Here is a 20282-nt window from a genome sequence, read left to right as displayed (position 1 = left end):
ACCATTCTACCTATTGGCTAGACTCAAGAAAGGCCCACTCCATCTCAGCAGCTCAAATGATATCATATCATGCAATCGTATCGTTACCTTACATCCTCTGTGAAACTTCAACTTACTCACTCATTTCATTCGTCATCCTGTGACATTCAGGGGAAAAGTGATGACGGGATAAAATCCTATCAAATCTTTATTTATATTTTAAAGATATATCGCGATCTTAGTACCATTATTATCAAAAATTTCACATGAACTAAGACTCTGTTTCTATAAATAACGAGCTCGTAAGCCTCATTGAAGTGCATCACTGATTATGCAAAATACCATCATTTCCTTCTTTCTTTTTTTCTATTCCTTAACTTAGATGAGTGTCGGAATGACTTAGCTTTTACGTGGAATCCTCCTCCTCCTTTTCTCTCTCTTTTTAATACCAAATCCTTTTTCCTTTCTTAGATAGATTTAAATCGAGTGGGCTATTCAAATCTGTTATGTTTGGAAGAAGCAGTTTGTTGCGTCATCGCTCTGAGTATCAGAGAAAAGTGATATTTTTTGCAGAATTATCTATCCTTAAAGACAAATAAACCATCTTAAGGCCAAATATGAATCGGCATATAATACTCTATTGATCAACGCCGCCGTAATTCTTCCCCAGAAGCAAAAGAGATTCACAAACCTTGTTGGGATCAGCCAAAGACTTGGAAACACTCTCCTTCTCCATGCACCTTTTGGCCCACGCAATCAGTTTGGGGCAGTGATCTTCAAAGCTAAAATTGCCAAAAACCTCGTACGCATGGAACCAGCTACAAAATGTGATCAAGGCTATATCGAGAAACCCAAAGTTATCACCGCCAAAGTAAGTATCATCGCCCAACTCAACTTCGACCAACTTCAAGGCATCCATCATGTCTTTCTTGGCTGTTTCTCGATCTTCCCCTTTTGTTGACCATATTCTTCTTCCAGCATCATATACCTCAACAATATAACAAGGAATATAACCATGATAAATGTACATCTCAGAATGTCGAGTTCATGCCCATGCTCTCTTGTAAGACAACTTCGTCAATTTGCTTGAGCATGCATGATCAGGATATTCATTGAACGAAGCTATATACATAACTCCATGGTCTATTGTGTGTTTTTCACCCCAAACAGAGTGGTGTGAAGCATGAGGTAAATCTAAAAGAACCGTTCTGATGTTCTGTTTTAATGCAAAAATACCATTTACCCCACAAAAAATCAATTAGCTTAAAATCCCGTGTTTATTCTTAAATCTTGAACACTTAGGTGTTACATTGGGATGGAGTTGTATGTTTAATTGAAGGGGTGGATTTCAAGTAACTTTTTGTATATCTAAAGGGATGAATTTCAAGTAAGTTTTTGTATATCTAACAGAGCTTGCCCAGATCCTAGCTTTTTGGCCCCGGAATAAGGATCTAAACTAGCCCAAAGGGGGATGAGTTTCAGCGAAATGATATATAAAACTAACCACCGAGTTGGCATAAGGATCAAATGATAAATACCTTTTTGTCAATGAAATCAGCCCAGAACCTAGCTTTGGCTCTGCCATAAGGATCTGAAGGTAAAAACGCCGGAGACTTATCCTTCCATACTTCATCAATATACTGAACAACAACGAGTGATTCACAAATGGGTTTCCCATCATGAATCAAAACGGGAATTTTCTTGTGAACCGGGTTCATCTCCAACAAAAGTGGACTCTTGTCGGCTAAGTTCTCCTCTTTGCGCTCGTACTGAATACCCTTTTCAGCTAATGCAAGCCTAGCCCTCATGCCAAACATACTGCACTCGACGTCCAGCAGGATCACCCGATTCGCCATTTGTTTTTACTTATTATTGGGGATATAGGAGATTTTGTCCAGGAGGGAGGAGGAGGATTTGATCTTTAAAGAATGGTGGGGTCTTAGGTAAAAAAACAGTCAAAAAAAAAAAACAATATATTTAATTGGGATTCGGTCCATTGAGTCCAAAAAAATGTTATTATTCAATCTCCTTGTCAGAAAATAAATTTCTGAAATATGATAATTTATAAGTTATGGCCTTGATAGGGTGGGCCACAAAAATCGTTCTATGAACTCACCACTTAGAGAGATTATATATAAAGAACTAATCTGTAAGCCACATATAGTGAGATGAATTTTAACGTTATATCTATGTGTTATGTTTTGTTATGAAGCTAAATTTCGAATTTTGCTCAACTTATGCCTTGATATGTGTTGCGACATGTTTTTCGAAAATTTTGAAGGTATATATGTATTGTTCATGTGCGATCCTCACTTTTTAAGTGACGATCGTATAACACATTTCTTGCTCTAACTTCCTCATACAAGTCCGAAGAATAAGTTGAGGACAAGTAACAAGAGATTTTTTGAGGTCGGTGATAGAGATGATCCCTGAAGTTTAATTTAATTAGGGCTCTTTATAAGTTTTTATTTTAATTCTATTTGTTAGACGCCGCAAGTTTATTTATGTTTTGAAATATTTACGTTTTAAAGAAAATATTTATGATTTATAAATTCGTTGATTAGACATTCTTATATAAGAGTCTTGTCGTTTTCAATTATGTGGTTGTTAAATAATATTAGTGTCAACTAACCATGAGCTAGCTCGAAACGTGACCAGGGGCGGAGGGACATTAGATTGTAAGCCCAGGTGCTCCAATTTCTTTTGAAAAAATTTACAGGTAAATTTTATATAATTTTAAAATAATATGATAGTAATCTGGATATATCAATTTAATATATTTAAAAATTGTAGAGATTAAAATTCTAAACGTGACACAGTGATTGTTTTATCTATTGCTTATTCGTGAGTTCGTTTGCACGCCCTTGATAGTTGATAGTATAATCTGAACCGTAGCTTTTCCGCGAATCTACTGTCATTTACACTTGCAGTTGCAAATGTTTCTTGAAGAATTTCACCACATGTTCGACTGGAAATCGGTCTGCGAAAGTTTTGATTTGACCAAACTCCGGAACACAAATCAGAAAAGCTTGGATAAAAAGAAGCCTTTTTCGCATCATCTGCGTAGGTTGTTGCGTAGCTCGATTAACGAAGATGTAGACGAAATCTATACTGCCAGAAGATAATAATTTTATATTTCACTTCTCAAAATCGATTTTGTGTGCAGAATAAAGGAATAATAGAGGAAGCTCATTGAGTTGGGTACTGAGTGGGAAGATGAAAGGTCACCTATCCTATATCAGCATCAACAAAATATTATTTATGTGAATTTTCAAGACATGCGTTAAGCTTAGTGTGCAACCAAATTGCATCCGTACATGAAACGCTTCGTCTCCATTCATGTCAGTGTTCTTTCACGAGGGGTCTTATGTTAAATATTTGCCATTGCACTTTCCAGGACCAGCAGGGGTCGCCATCTCTTCACGTAAAAGGATTATAAAATAAAAATGCAAATGTTTTCTGTAAAACCTGTATTTCGTCTCCTTCGAATATGAAAATTCCCTCATCCAAAATGTATTTGGTATTAATGACAATTGCGACGACATGCGTACATGCGTTATTTTTTGGTGACCTCTCAGAGGATGTTCCTTTGCGCCAGAAATGGCATATTGTTGTGAATGATACGAGGCGACCCGCCAATCGAAATGGGTAGTTTAAAACTGCGTCGCCTATTCTGTTTCCTGCTACGCAAAGACCAGTTTCATTTGCCACGCATAATTCTCAGTTCACGTTTCGCTTGTTGGAGATTGAATGCGCTCATTCCTAAGAGTTCGCGGACTTCGCAACTTTCTTTATCTGCTTTAAAAAAAAAAAAACTTTCTTTATCTGCTTTCCAGATTTACGCGTTTACATTCTTCAAAATCATTAATTGTTTCCAATTCATATGATTTTTTTTTGTCCAAAATGGTGTGTCGTAAGAAGGAACAGTTGATATTTTACAAAATTAGGAGGTTGAGACAAGTAAAGAGATGATCTATATAATTATGAGGCATGATGTGTTTGAGCATCGCGAATGAGTTGAAAAAATTAATACAAAGAGGGAAGATTTATGAAGAGAGACTTTGAAGCACAAATGAAGCGTGTGGCAGAAATTGGTCCTGACGGGATTTGGTTTCGAATTCTTACCTCCAAATACTCATCCTCAATTTTGTGCCACTCCTTCTGTGAACCTCACCCAATTTGTCTTCATCATCAATATTATATAAGATTCTCGTGAATTTTATATAATAATTATTTATCGGTGTTTTCCTTGTTCCTCTCTTTCAAGCTTATCCAGTACTACGGTACTAGAGTTCCCTTATTTGGTTTCCTTGCAGTCACTCATCTCATTACTGTTGAGTCAAAAGGTTTGTTTCTGCTAATCTTGGCTCCTCTGTTTCTCTCTTCTTTCATTTACAGAATGTTTCTATTTCGAGTGGTGGGTTTTTGGTGAAATGGTTCTTTCTTGGAAGTGAAGAGTGTTGTTATGTTTTGTTTAAGTTCTGGTTTTGGGCTTTATTACTTCAAGAATTTGATTCTTATCGGATTAAGTTATTTATCTCATGTGAACATTGAGCTTGGTGTATTTAATTTTGTCAGTTTCTTGTTTGACTTGATCAATTCTATTTGAAGAATCGGTGTCTGTCTTTGTTTCTGGCAATACTGAATCATAAGAAATGCTTACCCCTTTAACCAGCTAATTAAGATCAGAGATATCACAGTTTTCCGATGCATGAGTATTGTATTTATGCCTTGTTAGTCACAGTGACGCTTACGAGTTTTCAAGAACAAAATTCTGGTTCGTGCACGATTTTTTTTTTTTTTTTTTTGAGCATATATCTGACTTTCGGTAGTTGTAAGGAAACCTGGGACAAGTTTTTAATAGCTCAGATGAAAGTGTTGCTGATTTTGTACTGTGACTATAATAGTGTCCTCGTTTTTCCCCACCAGGCAGTAATAAATGTTTGGAGAAATATATTTTTGGCTTAAAAACCAATACAATATCGATGATCTGATATGTATTTCGTTTCCATTTTTTTAATCAAGATCCGAAGGGAACTTGTGACGTTCATCATCTACCGAGATGGAAGAGGTAGCAAATGTAACCGAATATCAAGCTATTGCCAAGGAGAAGTTGCCGAAAATGGTGTACGACTACTATGCATCAGGTGCCGAGGACCAGTGGACTCTGGCTGAGAACAGAAATGCCTTCTCGAGAATTCTGTATGTTTCTTCGTATCATCTATCAAACGGCCCCATACCAGCGCGACTTTTGAGTTTTTACTTCTTTCCTTCTTTTTTACTTGCTTTTAATGAAATGGTCATTCCTTGTAATGAGACACCATTAACCTAAATTCAGGTTTCGGCCCCGGATTCTCATTGATGTAACCAAGATTGACGTGAGTACCACTGTTTTGGGCTTCAAGATTTCAATGCCCATAATGATCGCCCCAACTGCTATGCAAAAAATGGCTCACCCCGAAGGTAAGCATTATGTACTGGAATTTATCATCAATGATGATTAAAGTAATTTCTTGCATTTAATGGACAATTCATCGTGGAAAGTACTTGGAGATATGTGATTTGAAGATGATTTATTAAGATAATTCAAAATGTGTGAGCTGAAGTTGATGTTTATGTCCAAGATTTATCATTTGGACTTTAATTTATTCATGAAAGAGGTGTTTCTTGGGACATGGTATATATTGGCCAAGTTGATGCTCAGGTGATTTTAATTTTCGGAATCCTTATGATCACATGTTTGTTTCAATCTTGGCCGATTTGCGGCTCTGCTTATTTTACTTTTCTGCATCCTGATTATCACAAGCTTGTTGGCACTTACATGGATCAGATGCTAGCTCGACCACATTTCCCATGTCTGTACCTTCATTTAGCCGTGAATGGTGCTGATAACATGGTCATCCATTATGCAGGAGAGTATGCAACCGCTAGAGCCGCATCATCAGCTGGAACAATCATGGTTTGGTCTCTCTCGTATCAAGTTCTATTGAAATTTTCTACCACTGTTTTCCGCACAGCAGGACATGAAAATATTATGTTCAAACAGGATTTTAACTAGAGAAACAGTCTTTGGAACCCCAGACATGGTGCATTTTTTAATGGAAAATATGATACAAATTGGGTTAAATAGCATGAAAACACTACGGTTATGCTGCTCTTTTCTTTTTTTTTAAAAAAAAGTCATATTCTGTCGGAAAACATGGGAAGCTATCCCTGATAATACCATGTAATAGTACTTTGAACAGTTCTCAAAGATACATGTTTCCCATTGCACACCAATTTTTCATTTATTCACCAATAAGAAAATATATGATGGTGAACTTATGAATCTTGATTTCTATTTCAGACATTGTCTTCATGGGCCACCTCCAGTGTTGAAGAAGTTGCTTCAACCGGACCTGGCTTAAGATTCTTTCAGCTCTACGTAAGTCTGAATTTGCAATTCGAGATTTTCCAAATTCTCTTTCCATATGAGTTAAACATACTACTTTTGGTTTTAGGTCTATAAGGACAGGAACGTTGTGGCTCAACTGGTGCGAAGAGCAGAAAGGGCAGGCTTTAAGGCCATAGCACTTACGGTGGATACCCCAAGATTGGGACGCAGAGAAGCTGATATTAAGAACAGGTTGGAGCTCTAACTTAAACATCATAATAAACAGAAGCATAAGGTTATGAGCTTTGGTGTCTCAAAAGAATCTTTATTTTTCTGTCTTTTACAGGTTTACTTTGCCACCTTTTCTGACATTGAAGAATTTCGAAGGTTTGGATCTAGGGAAGATGGACAAAGCAAGTGGCACAACAGCATTGTTTAGCTGAATGCTTTATTGACGAGTTTTAAATGTCGACTTACTCTCATTCTGTGGTGTAGGCTGATGACTCTGGTTTAGCTTCATACGTTGCTGGCCAAATTGATCGTTCTTTGAGCTGGAAGGTAAATTATATTACCATCGACCCTTGTGCTATAATCCTGGTGGGTGCATGGGTCGAGTTATAGTCAAGAGCTCGAAACATGGCATTTGAATAAGTAGTTTTAATTTCCTGTTAGTAACGGTTCTAGTTTTTAGCAACTTACATGGCCCGGTTTTGCGTTGTTCAACTTCAAGCAAGCACAGATAATACTAATAGAATTGCTTCCCTTTGAATATTGACAGGACGTGAAGTGGCTGCAAACCATTACCTCATTGCCTATCCTGGTTAAGGGCGTACTCACTGCTGAGGACGGTAAGAAGCTACAAATTTTGATCTTTCTCTTCATCCAATACTCGTGAAAACAAGTTTCCTAACCCTCAATTCACAGCAAGTATCGCTATTCAGAATGGAGCAGCTGGTATTATCGTATCCAATCACGGCGCTCGCCAACTTGATTACGTCCCTTCCACTATCATGGCTCTGGAAGAGGTATCCTCCTGTTTTACGAGGCTTTATGACGACCCATCTGTGTTTTCCTAATTATCCGTTGCACTTTCAGGTCGTGAAAGCTGCACAAGGACGGGTGCCAGTTTTCTTGGATGGAGGCGTCAGGCGTGGAACAGACGTATTCAAGGCCTTGGCGTTGGGAGCCTCCGGCATCTTTGTAAGTATCACAAGCCAACAAAAACCATGATTCTTTCTTGGCCCAACCTCAAAAGTGTCATTGTAACGATTCTAAGATATTTGTTGGGCTCGTCTCAGATCGGCCGACCTGTAGTTTTTGCGTTGGCCTCTGACGGAGAAGCTGGTGTGAGAAAAGTGCTCCAAATGCTACGTGATGAATTTGAGCTGACTATGGCTTTGTCCGGCTGTCGTTCACTCAGTGAGATAACCCGTAATCACATCGTCACCGAGTGGGACTCCCCTCGTGCTCTTCTAGCGCCCAGGTTGTAGAACTGTGGCTCCATACTCGGGCAACTGCCTCCCATGCCAGCGGCAGTTTAATATTCATACTATATTTTCTTAAGAGCCCACTTTGATTGCTCGTTTAATTTATCATGACCAAGAGTTGCATAAATATTGAAAGTGATGTACTTGTGACGATGGATTGATTGATTTATTTCTACTCAAAGGTTCGCAGTAGCTGTACATCACTGTCTTCTTCCTTGGTTTATAATTATAGGATACTTTGATAGGAACCAACGTTGTACAGATATCTTATAATATGAGTAGAATCCCATAATTGTTTGAACTAATTCCTACACTAGGCTAAGAGACAGGTAACTAAAATTTCGGTTCGAGATCACATTTATTTATTGGGACTGATGGATGCATGTGTCACCAAAACACTAAAGAAGTGGATTGTAGGTGTCTGTGTGTGCAACTACCGGAAGTTAGAAGACAGTTGGGAACGGTTGGCCAGCTTAAGATCTGTTCGGAAACTAACAGGCAGAGGCTACACATATATGGGGATAAGGGATTTTCACATGCATGCAAGGGAAATCAATTCTAGCTCTGAGAAACCAAACAGAATACACGAGTGTAGCAAGGAAGAAGAAAGTGTATGTTCTTGAGTGATAGGAAAAATACTTTTGCTCGGATAGGAAGAACTCTTGTATCTTGTACACTCAAGTGTGGTGAATAATATTTGGTTTGTTCCTCCCGTGGATGTAGGTCGATTGACCGAACCATGTAATCTCTCGTGTTCGCGTGAGTTGTGACAAAAGGGGTTACATTCTTGTGTGTGTTGATAAAGTGATCAATCGGTGAATAATCTAACAAGTGGCGCCGTATGTGGGAATCGAAACCACGAATCAAGAATTTCGCAAAATGGGATCCATGAAGTTTGATGTAGAAAAGTTCACCGGAAAGAATGATTTCTCACTGTGGAGAATCAAGATGCAAGCCGTTCTCGTGCAGCAAGGGCTGAGTGAAGCCTTGAAAAGAAAAGAAGAAATTTCAGCCAGCGTAGGTGATGATATTCTTGCTAAAGCCCAGAGTGCCATAATATTGTGTCTTGGAGATAAACCACTGAGAGAAGTGGCCAAAGAAAGGACTGCTGCTATGTGGTTGAAACTTGAAAAGTTATACATGACAAAGTCCTTGGCCAACCGCTTGTATATGAAACAAAGACTCTACTCCTTCAAGATTAGGGACGACAAGAATCTTGGAGACCAAATTGATGAGTTTATAAAGATTCTTGATGATCTCGAAAACCTTGAAGTAAAGTTAGAAGATGAAGACAAGGCTTTGATTTTGTTGAATGCCCTGCCGAAGAACTTCGAGAATTTCAAGGATACAATGTTGTATGGAAGAGAATCGTCCATTACACTTGAAGAAGTTCAGGCTTCACTAAATGCCAAGGAACTTCAAAGGAAACTCCAAAATGAAGAAATCAAAGGTGAAGGACTCTCTGTTCGGGGAAGACCGGAAAGAAGAAACCACAAGCCTAATCTAAAGGGCAGATCGAGATCGAAAAGCCAAACAAAATACAAGTGTTTTCATTGTCATAAAGAAGGACACTTCAAGAGGAACTGCCCTGAAAGAAAGTACATACCACATGAGAAACCAAAAGGGGACGGAGAGGCAGCAGTAGTATTGGATAAATATGAAGAAGCTGAAGCACTTGTTGTCACTAATCTAGAGTCAGAGAATGAATGGATCTTAGATTCCGGTTGTTCATTCCATATGTGCCCCACAAAATCGTGGTTTGAACACCTTACTGACTCAGAGGAAGGCCTTGTTCTCTTGGGAAATAACAAGTCATGCCAGGTAAAAGGAATTGGGTCCATAAGATTAAGAATGTATGATGGGGTGGACAGACTTTTACATAAAGTCAGATTTGTACCCGAACTCAAAAGAAACCTAATATCCTTGGGAACTCTCGAATCACAAGGATACTCCTTCAAATCTGATGCAGGAACTATTAAAGTCTCAAGTGGACAACTTGTAGTGATGAAAGCAGTCAGGAAAAATTCATTATACATTCTACAAGCAAATACAGTGATAGGATCTTCATCAGCCGTCCATAGAAGTGAAGATGCAACAAAATTATGGCATAGGAGACTTGGTCATGTGGGTTTAAAAGGATTGACTGAGCTAGCTAAACAAAATCTTCTCTGTGGTGACTCAATCCAAAGTTTAGAATCATGTGAATATTGCATACTTGGTAAATCTAAAAGGTTCAGTTCGAGACAGGAAAACATTCAACTAGTGGCCCTTTTGAGTATGTACACTCGGATCTCTGGGGCCTGCAAGAACGTCAACACATGGAGGAGGAAGGTACTTTATGAGCATCATAGATGACTACTCGAGAAGACTTTGGGTATATATTTTGAAATCCAAAGGTGAAGCTTATGGAAAATTCAAGGAGTGGTTGCAATTGATGGAAACCAGACTGAACAAAAGGCTGAAACATCTAAGGTCCGATAAAGGCCTTGAGTATCTGTCAGATCAGTTCAACCAACTATGCAAACTTAAGGGAATTACGAGGCATAGGACAGTCCCGGGTGCACCGCAGGAAATGGGACAGCCGAAAGGATGAATCGCACCTTGCTTGAAAGAGTCAGATGTATGCTACTAAATGCAAAGCTACCAAAATCCTTTTGGGGGGAAGCTGTAGCAACAGCAGCATACTTGATCAATAGATGCCCTTCTACAGCATTGAATTACAGAACTCCAATGGAACTTTGGAGTGGATCCCCATCAGATTATTCAAACTTAAGAGTTTTTGGCTGCCTTGCCTATGCCCACGTAAAACAAGATAAACTTGAACCAAGGGCCCTAAGGTGCATCTTCATTGGATACCCCGATGGTATTAAAGGATACAAAGTATGGAATCTTGAAGCTACTCGACCAAGATGTTTTAATACCAGGGATATCACTTTTGAAGAATCAAAAGTGGGATATGAACAAATGCAAGACACTCCTGAGAGAAACCTTAGTCCAAATCCTAGCTCACAATTTGAGGTGAAGAATCCAAAGGAACCTTCAGATAAAAGTGAAGAAGCAACACCTAATGACAGTACTGAAACTGAGGAATCGGATTTGGGAATACACTGTGATGAGGACACCAGCACATACATGTTTACAAGAGACAGAGAGAGGAGAATCATAAGACCAGCACAAAGGTATGGACAAGCTGACCTGGTATCTTATGCACTAGTTACAGCTGAAAGTGTGAATCTACACGAACCTTCCAACTACCATGAAGCTGTAAGTGGAAAATTCAAGCACGAATGGTTGAGAACCATGAATGAAGAAATCGACTCTCTAATAAAAAATGAAACTTGGCAGCTGGTAGATAAACCATTGGGACATAAAGTGGTGGGATCCAAGTGGGTATACAAAATCAAGGAAGCTAACACGGAAGACAAAAGACCAAAGTTCAAGGCGAGATTAGTTGCCAAAGGTTTCACTCAAGTCGAAGGGGTGGACTTCAATGAGATCTTCTCACCAGTTGTCAAACATACGTCTATAAGATTGCTGCTGGCACTAGTGGCACAATTTGATCTTGAATTAGAGCAACTTGATGTAAAAACTGCCTTCCTTCATGGTGATCTTGAGGAAACCATATTTATGGATCAACCCCAAGGTTTTATTGAAACAAAGGACCAGAATAAGGTTTGTGTGCTAAGAAAATCACTCTATGGCCTAAAACAAAGTCCTCGACAGTGGTACAAAAGATTTGATGAGTTTATGACAAGAATAAATTTCATCAGAAGCTCTTTTGACAGCTGTGTCTACATGAAAAGGACAAGCAATAAAACCACTACCTTCTTATTACTATACGTTGATGACATGCTAATAACAAGCACCAACACTAAAGAACTTCAAGTCCTCAAGAAGCTCTTGAACATTGAATTCGATATGAAGGAATTGGGGGAGGCCAGAAGAATTTTGGGCATGGAAATATCAGAAACAGAAGAGAGAAAACCTTGTTCCTCAATCAAGCAAGTTACATCAGAAAGGTCCTAGAAAGGTTTAGGATGCATGAGTCCAAACAAGTCTCTACACCAATAGGACAACACTTCAAGTTATCCATGGATCAACAGCTTTAAATCTGTTACCGCTTTTTGAAAAAAGGATCTAAACACGCGATATGTTCTTTCGGAATCTTCTCCCCTTTTGATAGAAAAAAGCATGTCATCAGCATACCGGGCATACCCAAAGCTTTTCTTCTTTTACATGAAGGAATGTATTTTTTTTTGTCGAGTTGGTGCTGGAAGACGTTCATGAGCACGGAGAAGAAGAAAAAAGGATAATGAGAAGTGTGCCCTATGCAAATGGTGTGGGATGTGTAATGTATGGAATGGTATGCACCCGACCAGATCTTTCATATGCAATAAGCCTAATATCGAGGTCTATGGCTAATCCAGGGCAAATGCAATGGGAAGGACTGAAGTGGATCTTGTGATATTTGAAGGGAACTACTGAATTAGGTCTAGTGTTCCGAAAACAAGAAAGGGTAAACCAGCCACTGGAAGGTTTCGTAGACTCAGATTATGCTGGGAACCTAGACACAAGGAAGTCATTAACAGGTTATGTCTTCACCTTCTTTGGGACTACCATAAGTTGGAAAGCCTCATTACAATCAGTGGTTGCCTTGTCAACCACAGAAGCAGAATATATAGCCCTTACAGAAGCTATAAAGGAAGCAATTTGGCTCAAAGGAATAGTGGAAGAATTCGGTATGGAGCAAGAGCAGATAGTGGTGAATTGTGATAGTCAAAGTGCTATACATCTCACGAAACATCAAGTGTTTCATGAAAGATGTAAGCACATCGATGTCAAGCTACATTTTGTGAGAGATATAATCTTAAAGGGAAATGTTGGAGTCCAGAAGATATCTACGGACAACAATCCAGCAGATATGCTAACCAAAGCTTTACCTCAAACCAAATTTAGGAAATGCCTAGACTTGGTAAACTTGACAGAAAAAAAAAAATCTCCCTTTCGGGGGATTGAGGAGGAGCAACCAGGAAAGCTTGTTTTGGACACAAGGTGAAGATTGATGGATGCATGTGTCACCAAAACACTAAAGAGGTGGATTGTAGGTGTCTGTGTGTGCAACTACCGGAAGTTAGAAGACAGTTGGGAACGGTTGGCCAGCTTAAGATCTGTTCGGAAACTAACAGGCAGAGGCTACACATATATGGGGATAAGGGATTTTCACATGCGTGCAAGGGAAATCAATTCTAGCTCTAAGAAACCAAACAGAATACACGAGTGTAGCAAGGAAGAAGAAAGTGTATGTTGTTGAGTGATAGGAAAAATACTTTTGCTCGGATAGGAAGAACTCTTGTATTTTGTACACTCAAGTGTGGTGAATAATATTTGGTTTGTTCCTCCCGTGGACGTAGGTCGATTGACCGAACCACGTAATCTCTCGTGTTCGCGTGAGTTGTGACAAAAGGGGTTACATTCTTGTGTGTGTTGATAAAGTGATCAATCGGTGAATAATCTAACAGGGACGCTGGTGACACTAGGCTAAGAGACAGGTGACTAAAATTTTCTGATTCAAGAACCCAACTTCTTATTGGGACGACAGTGTCACTAGACCAAGAATTGGATGACTAGAATTTGTAGGTTCTAAATATTAATTTGATTGATCCGAAATTTGTCCCTCATATCAATATCTCCACAGATTTTCAGAAATTTCAGCTCGTTGTACATAAAAAAACATTTTAATGAAAATACATATGAGAAATCGGGAACAAAGGCTAAATAGAGAGATACTTGCAAAAGGTGATGAGTTGGTTAATTAATTGGTGTGACAGTTGAACCCAATTAAACACGCACGGCAAAGTAAATAGAGAGCAAAAAATACGGGTGTGTATCCTCTTTGGTTTCATCGCCATTGCCACCAATTCGCATCTGTATCTCCGCCCCAACTTTCCCTTTATTATAGAAGCACTGTCTCTTCTATCCCACCATCTGATTCTGACCCATTTTATTTTCCCTTTCTTTCACGCATCCATACGAACACGTGCTCCTCATCTCGCACAGGAATCATGGCCGTCATGTTGCAGTCAGTTGGAATGGCATCAATCTCGGCTACGTTCCCTGACCTCTCCGATAAATTTTCTGTTCGTTGTTCCGTTCCAGGTGTTGTATTCTAGACTTCGATTTTACATATGTTGAATCATGGTTGCTGACTAAATCCAAGAATTTATTGAAAAGGTTAAAAAAAATTAGATTTTGATGGCAACTGTTCGGGGAAATTATGCGCTATTCAGCTTTTTTTGCTCATTCAGCGGCTTTTTACTTTTTTTTAAGCCTTTATTAAAAGTTTCTTTTGGGTCTCGCGTGATCTTACTATCAACTGTATTTCATGATTCTATACCTGCTGCTTTATTTTTCAGTATCTACGTTATATTGAAGGTGCCCAATTTTTTTTTTTTTGTTTTGTTAGTTATCAGATTTGATGCAAGCTCAGTCCCGGGTTGGATTCGGGGAACCCGCAAGGCAGGAAAAATCACAGCTAAAGCAGTTGCGGTCAGTGTGCTGTTACACCCGTCTTATAATAAAATTTATGTGGCTGTTGCTTACTGAAATTCCTCATTACCTATGTTTCTGGTTTTTGGGTCTCAGGCACCGTCGGAAAATGCTTCGTCAGCAGCTTCAAAAACTGGGTAAAATATCTAATATAAAACTTGATTCTCAGTTCTTTTTTGGGTTTATCCTTGTTTTCTGGCTTTAGTAAGTATACCCTTGTTGATATGCTTATAAGGTTTTAAGAATATGATGATACATTCGATTATAAACTACTCACGTTTTTCCCCCAACAACTGGATTGATTCCCCGTGTGAGGAAATAGCGGGTGTATTTTTGCATAGAATAAAAGGTCCTCTGAGTTTTTTTTTTTATTGCTTATTAGAGATAGGACTATTGATGAATTATATCTGCATAAAGAGCAGTTGGCCTTTCTAGTAATGATGTCGATAGTAACTAATTGTAGCTTTTGAAGTAGCTTGGAACCTTACTACGTTTGAATATAGTGGCTTCTGCTTCAGATCTAGGCTTCATGAAGATCAAGGCTAAAACAGTGAAATCCTGTCTCACAGCAGTCTATTTGGTGCCTATATCTTTAAGAACTTGTGATGTTTGCGACTGGTCCCAGTCCCCAGCTTTGATAGTATGTGAAATAATGATGAAGATAATGCATGAATTTGGGAAACACGGTATATACTAATAAATGTACAATAAAATGACCAAATATACATCAAGGTAGGTCACACTGTTAGAGTCTTCGTTTTCGCAAGAAAATATTAACTTTACCTTGGAAATCTAGAAAGCAGAAGGGTGAGCTGAAACCAAACCAAGCGGCTTGTTTGGATTGGTTTTTAGTAGATCATGGTTTGGATTGGTTTTAAAGTTAGCCAAACCGAAAAAATTGCTTTGGTTCAAAGTTTTGATTAAAAGAATCCAAACCAAACCGATTTCATCAATACATAATATTTTTTTATTATATATGTATATAGATTATTTGATTTTTAGTTTATATCATATCGTTAGTATTTAAAATTTTGATAATAGATTTTCCTTTTATAAATTTTAGGCTTTCCAGTCGTTTAAACTAAAGTTGAATGGACATAGAAGTTAAATATATCTCCTTAGTGTGATAATGAATGATGGTGAATTTTTTTCTTAAGTTGAACTACTTCATTTTGAGAATTATTTTTTTGAAATGATATTTGTAATGTCATTCTCATACGTTATAATGTTACATTGTTTAATATATGCATGCATATTGATATTTATATTTTTATAATAGCTAGTTTAGAAATTTTAAATTATGTTTAAAAATAATCAAAAAAATTATTTGAACAAAAATTAAAATTGATTGTCTAAACCAAATTGGTTTGGTTTTTAATTATCAATGATTTGGTTTGGTTTGCAATTTTTCAAAACTGATAGCATTGATTTGGTTCGAGTTTTTATCATAAACTGAACCAATTTCGGTTTTGCTCACCCCTAGAAAGCAGGATTTGGGCTTGAGATTGCATGGCTTTTGGGAAATCAGTTTTTTTATTTGTGTAAAGAACCTTGAAAAACATGAGTGCTCGCTCAGGTGGGTTACTTAGATGATAATGTGTAAATGCTTTGAATGCCATATTCAGTTTATGATATGTTCTTCAAAGTAGGCTAGACCATGGTTCTCTTTGAACCATGAACTGAATTGCCTTTCAAAAACAGAAACTGGTTTTTGGTTCTAAAATAGAAACTAGAACGGAACCGAAGACTCACAGTCTGGTTTCAGTTCCTAAAAAAAAAATCGGAAACAGAAAAATATAGAACCATAAACTGAGACATGAATTATTCTTAAATTTTAAGGTCTTCTATAGCAAGCACAAACAACTTTTATATATATGATTAAACTACTTGGGACATGCTTGATTCGGATGATGCGAATATGGAATGATTAGTAAATGAATGATTGATAGAGAAATGTAATATATGACTATATAATAGTATTGTGTTTGATATGATTTTTTTGGGTGGGATAAATTAAGAATCTTTGTATTTTTGGACCAAATTACCCTTCGAACATATTAAAATTACAACTCTAACCAACATTTTTTTGGGGTAGGCAAAGGGTATTTTGGGAATAAGAGTGGTGTTATTAAAATATGGATTGTTAGTCATTGATTGTTGGTGGGTTTAATTATTCAGTCTTGATATAAGATTGTCCATCCTTGAAGAAGAAAACAAGTTTACCAAAAACTGAACCAAGCATGGGACAAAGCCTTAAATTCTCACTTTATTCAACATTGTCACCCATACCAAACACAACCTTAATTTATGTAAATCAAATTTAACCTCTATTTAATTTATTTAGTTGATAAAAAATAAATATTCATTATATTTTATAATATACTTGTTAAATGATTAACTTTGATTAGTTTGATTATTTCACGAGTTGCAGTTTTTTTCCCCAGATTGCTAAAAATTGAACTGATAAATTTTAGTTCAAATTAGTTCAAACCATAACCAAATCAGAATTGAGACCGTCAGGAACTGGAACCGAAACTGAAACCAAGTGGTTTGGTTCCTATTCCACATTTCATTCAACCAGAACCTATCAAAATTTTAAACTGTGTTTGAGCCTATTCCAACTTAAGGACGTGATTATGAATATTTTTTAACAGGATCTGAAGGCTACTCCTCTTGGCATGTTAAGATAATTAATGCATTTTTGTGGTAGTTTGGTTAAATCATTTATTTATTTCTGAAAGAGGTTCACCATCTTTCTTTTTTTTTTCTTCTGACTCATAGAGCATGATTGGTTGGACATTTAGTTTTGCAGTGATATAAATTTCTGGAGAACTGTCTGATTTTATTCCGTCCATCCCCTTTATTTTACCAGAAGGTTGAGCTACTTTTATGATACCTGGGGAGTTGATAAAGTTAAACATAGATGTCATTCTATGAAGATAGTTTCAAAATCTTAAAAATTTGTGTGGTGAATTACACCTGGAGCAGGTGCAAACATGGAGAAAGAGAACATATGCAACACATCAATATCAAGTCCCTATGTTCATTATTAAAGTGTTTAAAGATAATTAGAAAGCATTCAAAGAAGTTATGGATAATTGAAATTTTATAAATTTATTGACGGTGATTGAAACAACGGGAAAATTGAAATTACTTCATGAGAGTTCTAGACAAGGTATAAGGTTGTTTTCGTTTGTTATTTTGTACCATTATCTCGCTAAGAGTTTCGATAATAGCTTATATTTAAAGATATATTACTTGGGAATGGATGCTATAAAAATTCTGCAGTAAAGTCTCACTTAGTTACTAGGAATAAACTTAGTTAAGCCTGTAGGTATGCGCACTCATATTTCTTGCATGAAAAATGAAACTCAGACATTTCTTCAAGGATCCACGGTGATACATCAGAATCGAAGTGGATTGATATCTCAGTTACAGAAACATACACATGTAGCTGAACTTGTATTTGACCCTCCTTGAAAAGGAGAGGAATTGTTTTGGCCTGGCTTGGAGGTATCAGCGATGTGGTTGGATTTTTAACTAATATGTATCTCATATTTTCTGTAGGAATTCTCGATATATGATGGCCCTATGATATTCTTTGGTGTTATATATCAGAGCATTGTGCGAAAAAAAATTCTAATCACATAAAACTGAATATATATCATGTAAAAAATTTGGCATGTCGTTTATGTTTCAATATTAACAATTAATATTTCATGGATCCAATGTCTTTACGTATTCAGGCATGAACTTTTGCTGTTTGAAGCTCTTGGAGAAGGACTACGGGAAGAAATGGAAAGAGATCCTCGAGTTTGTGTCATGGGTGAAGACGTGGGCCATTATGGAGGTTCCTATAAGGTCACCAAGGACCTTGCTAAGAAATTTGGAGATCTGAGGGTTCTTGATACCCCAATCGCGGAGAATTCTTTTACAGGCATGGCTATTGGAGCAGCCATGACAGGCCTAAGACCAGTTATCGAAGGCATGAACATGGGATTTCTTTTATTGGCCTTCAACCAAATATCCGACAACTGTGGCATGCTACACTATACTTCAGGTGGGCAGTTCACGATTCCAACTGTGATTCGTGGACCAGGAGGTGTTGGGCGCCAACTTGGGGCAGAGCATTCACAGAGGCTCGAGTCCTATTTCCAGTCAGTTCCTGGAATACAGATGGTTGCCTGTTCAACCCCATACAATGCCAAAGGTCTAATGAAAGCAGCCATTCGTAGTGAGAACCCTGTGATCTTGTTCGAGCATGTACTTCTTTACAACCTGAAGGAGAGAATTCCCGACGAAGAATATGTTCTTTCACTTGAAGAGGCCGAAATGGTGAGGCCTGGTGAGCATGTTACGATCTTGACATACTCTCGGATGAGATACCATGTGATGCAAGCAGCGAAGACTCTTGTCAACAAAGGGTATGATCCTGAGGTGATTGACATAAGGTCATTGAAACCCTTTGATCTCTACACCATTGGGAACTCTGTGAAGAAAACCCACCGAGTGCTTATAGTTGAGGAATGCATGAGAACAGGAGGTATAGGGGCCAGCCTTACTGCAGCTATAAATGAGAATTTCCATGATTATTTGGATGCCCCGATTGTTTGCCTTTCCTCACAGGATGTTCCCACTCCTTATGCTGGCACTTTGGAGGAATGGACCGTGGTTCAACCGCCGCAGATTGTAACCGCAGTTGAGCAGCTCTGTCAGTAGCTTTTTACCGCAGTAGTACACATGGTGAGTTCCAGTCAAGAATTACTCTCAATCTTCACCATCTTTTCTAGCTATTGTTTCAGCTTTAAGCGTTACTATCAGAGTCATCGTGCACTTTTTCTTTCGATATTTTTGGTGCCTAAGTTTACATTCCATATTTTGATGTCGTTGCCTTAGTTTTGTTCGTCCATACCTCATATATCCGACGTACATGTGGTGGTGTTTGGATTTTAAGTTATTATTATTTTTTCCTTTTCTCCGTTTACGACTGGCTTAATTATCTCGGGCCCTAAGGATCCAATATCATTATATCACAATAATTAACCTCATTATCTTAAATATTTTTATAATATTAAATCAAATATATATTTGAAATTTTAATTTGTGAAAATTTTCAAATAATAAAAATTAATTAATAATTGTATATGTATATAATAGAATACATGTGAAATTATATATATAATTAACAACAAAGGTTGTCTTTTTTGTGTGGTCGTTTCTCAATTAAAGTCGAAGGATACATATAATTTCTGGTCGATGGAGATTCCACGTTTAACATTAATATATATTTTTTTAAAAACAAAAAACAAAAACATTCTTGTCATCATAGACAATACAATGATATAATAAAATTTCTTTGCACGTGGGTGACTCGAGCAATGACGTCAAGTACCATTTATGCAACTCAGTTTTCACTTGATAAAATTATTGTATTTTATTAAGAGTTTCTTTCTTCTTCTTTCCTGCGTTAGACACAAAATTCAGCGTACGTACTACTGGCATGCCCACTCATTTTGAAATCATCGTCATAACCTCGAGCGATGCGACGTTTCTGTTTAGGATTGTCGTCTGAAACCAAACCTACTCGTGCGTCGTGGGAACCCAAAATTCAATTTTAGTCGCTTATGAATTTCTGTGCTGTTGCGGGATTTTCGTCAAATTAAGATATGGACAAAATCCCTGATCTTTATTCTTTGGTTACTGTCATTTACATTTTTTTATTAAATAGGTATTTTGCTCGAAAGAGATTCATGGGGTTTTTTAATGCAAAATTAATATTATTTTATATTTGAAACACAAAGTGAGAATCAGCATAATTTTAATTCAAAGACCAGTCAATGTGTAGTAGCAATGAAGGAAAAAAAAGAACATCAAAATCCAAAAAATAAAGACGGTTT

At 37.5% G+C, this 20282-nt stretch overlaps 3 protein-coding genes and 1 long non-coding RNA gene across 5 annotated transcripts; 2 read left to right on the top strand and 2 right to left on the bottom strand.

The window, feature by feature from the left end:
- Positions 1 to 246: 246 nt before the first annotated feature.
- Positions 247 to 1910, bottom strand: LOC140814740 (probable glutathione S-transferase parC). The gene is made up of 2 exons (XM_073173825.1): positions 1518 to 1910; positions 247 to 967 (listed from the first exon to the last, which is right to left on the bottom strand). The coding sequence occupies exons 1-2, from the start codon at positions 1833 to 1835 to the stop codon at positions 617 to 619; spliced, it is 669 nt and encodes a 222-aa protein (XP_073029926.1). The 5' UTR covers positions 1836 to 1910; the 3' UTR covers positions 247 to 616.
- A 1165-nt stretch (positions 1911 to 3075) lies between these two features.
- On the bottom strand, positions 3076 to 3902 carry LOC140814591 (uncharacterized). The gene is made up of 2 exons (XR_012114129.1): positions 3796 to 3902; positions 3076 to 3764 (listed from the first exon to the last, which is right to left on the bottom strand). It is a non-coding gene; the product is annotated as an uncharacterized lncRNA (long non-coding RNA).
- Positions 3903 to 4153: 251 nt separating this feature from the next.
- Positions 4154 to 8039, top strand: LOC140814590 (glycolate oxidase-like). 2 transcript variants are annotated; one of them, XM_073173617.1, is made up of 12 exons: positions 4154 to 4325; positions 5005 to 5181; positions 5318 to 5442; positions 5892 to 5938; positions 6326 to 6403; positions 6480 to 6604; positions 6699 to 6765; positions 6848 to 6910; positions 7131 to 7200; positions 7277 to 7377; positions 7448 to 7552; positions 7651 to 8039. In XM_073173617.1, the coding sequence occupies exons 2-12, from the start codon at positions 5042 to 5044 to the stop codon at positions 7840 to 7842; spliced, it is 1113 nt and encodes a 370-aa protein (XP_073029718.1). In that variant the 5' UTR covers positions 4154 to 4325; positions 5005 to 5041; the 3' UTR covers positions 7843 to 8039. The 2 variants fall into 2 exon arrangements, with proteins under 2 accessions (XP_073029718.1, XP_073029719.1); XM_073173618.1 differs by having other exon boundaries at positions 4245 to 4325; positions 5013 to 5181.
- Positions 8040 to 13623: 5584 nt separating this feature from the next.
- LOC140814589 (pyruvate dehydrogenase E1 component subunit beta-like) lies at positions 13624 to 19368 on the top strand. Its single transcript, XM_073173616.1, has 4 exons — positions 13624 to 13995; positions 14303 to 14385; positions 14482 to 14522; positions 18132 to 19368. Exons 1-4 carry the CDS (start codon positions 13902 to 13904, stop codon positions 19102 to 19104), a joined length of 1191 nt encoding a protein of 396 aa, XP_073029717.1. The 5' UTR covers positions 13624 to 13901; the 3' UTR covers positions 19105 to 19368.
- Positions 19369 to 20282: the final 914 nt, after the last annotated feature.

Source organism: Primulina eburnea, chromosome 15 (genome assembly GCF_022965805.1).
Source record: "Primulina eburnea isolate SZY01 chromosome 15, ASM2296580v1, whole genome shotgun sequence".
Taxonomy (NCBI): Eukaryota; Viridiplantae; Streptophyta; class Magnoliopsida; order Lamiales; family Gesneriaceae; genus Primulina; species Primulina eburnea.
This window is presented reverse-complemented; position numbering and strand designations above follow the sequence as displayed.

Bases quoted from the DNA above. Each gene is read 5' to 3' on its own strand.
- LOC140814740 (XM_073173825.1), bottom strand. From the start codon at position 1,835: ATGGCGAATCGGGTGATCCTGCTGGACGTCGAGTGCAGTATGTTTGGC. The intron at 968-1,517 runs GTATTTATCATT...TATATTGTTGAG, and splicing joins CTGATTTCATTGACAAAAAG to GTATATGATGCTGGAAGAAG.
- LOC140814589 (XM_073173616.1), top strand. From the start codon at position 13,902: ATGGCCGTCATGTTGCAGTCAGTTGGAATGGCATCAATCTCGGCTACG. The intron at 13,996-14,302 runs GTGTTGTATTCT...TTGTTTTGTTAG, and splicing joins TGTTCGTTGTTCCGTTCCAG to TTATCAGATTTGATGCAAGC. The intron at 14,386-14,481 runs GTCAGTGTGCTG...TTTGGGTCTCAG, and splicing joins TCACAGCTAAAGCAGTTGCG to GCACCGTCGGAAAATGCTTC.
- LOC140814590 (XM_073173617.1), top strand. From the start codon at position 5,042: ATGGAAGAGGTAGCAAATGTAACCGAATATCAAGCTATTGCCAAGGAG. The intron at 5,443-5,891 runs GTAAGCATTATG...TCCATTATGCAG, and splicing joins AAAAATGGCTCACCCCGAAG to GAGAGTATGCAACCGCTAGA. The intron at 6,766-6,847 runs GCAAGTGGCACA...TCTGTGGTGTAG, and splicing joins ATCTAGGGAAGATGGACAAA to GCTGATGACTCTGGTTTAGC.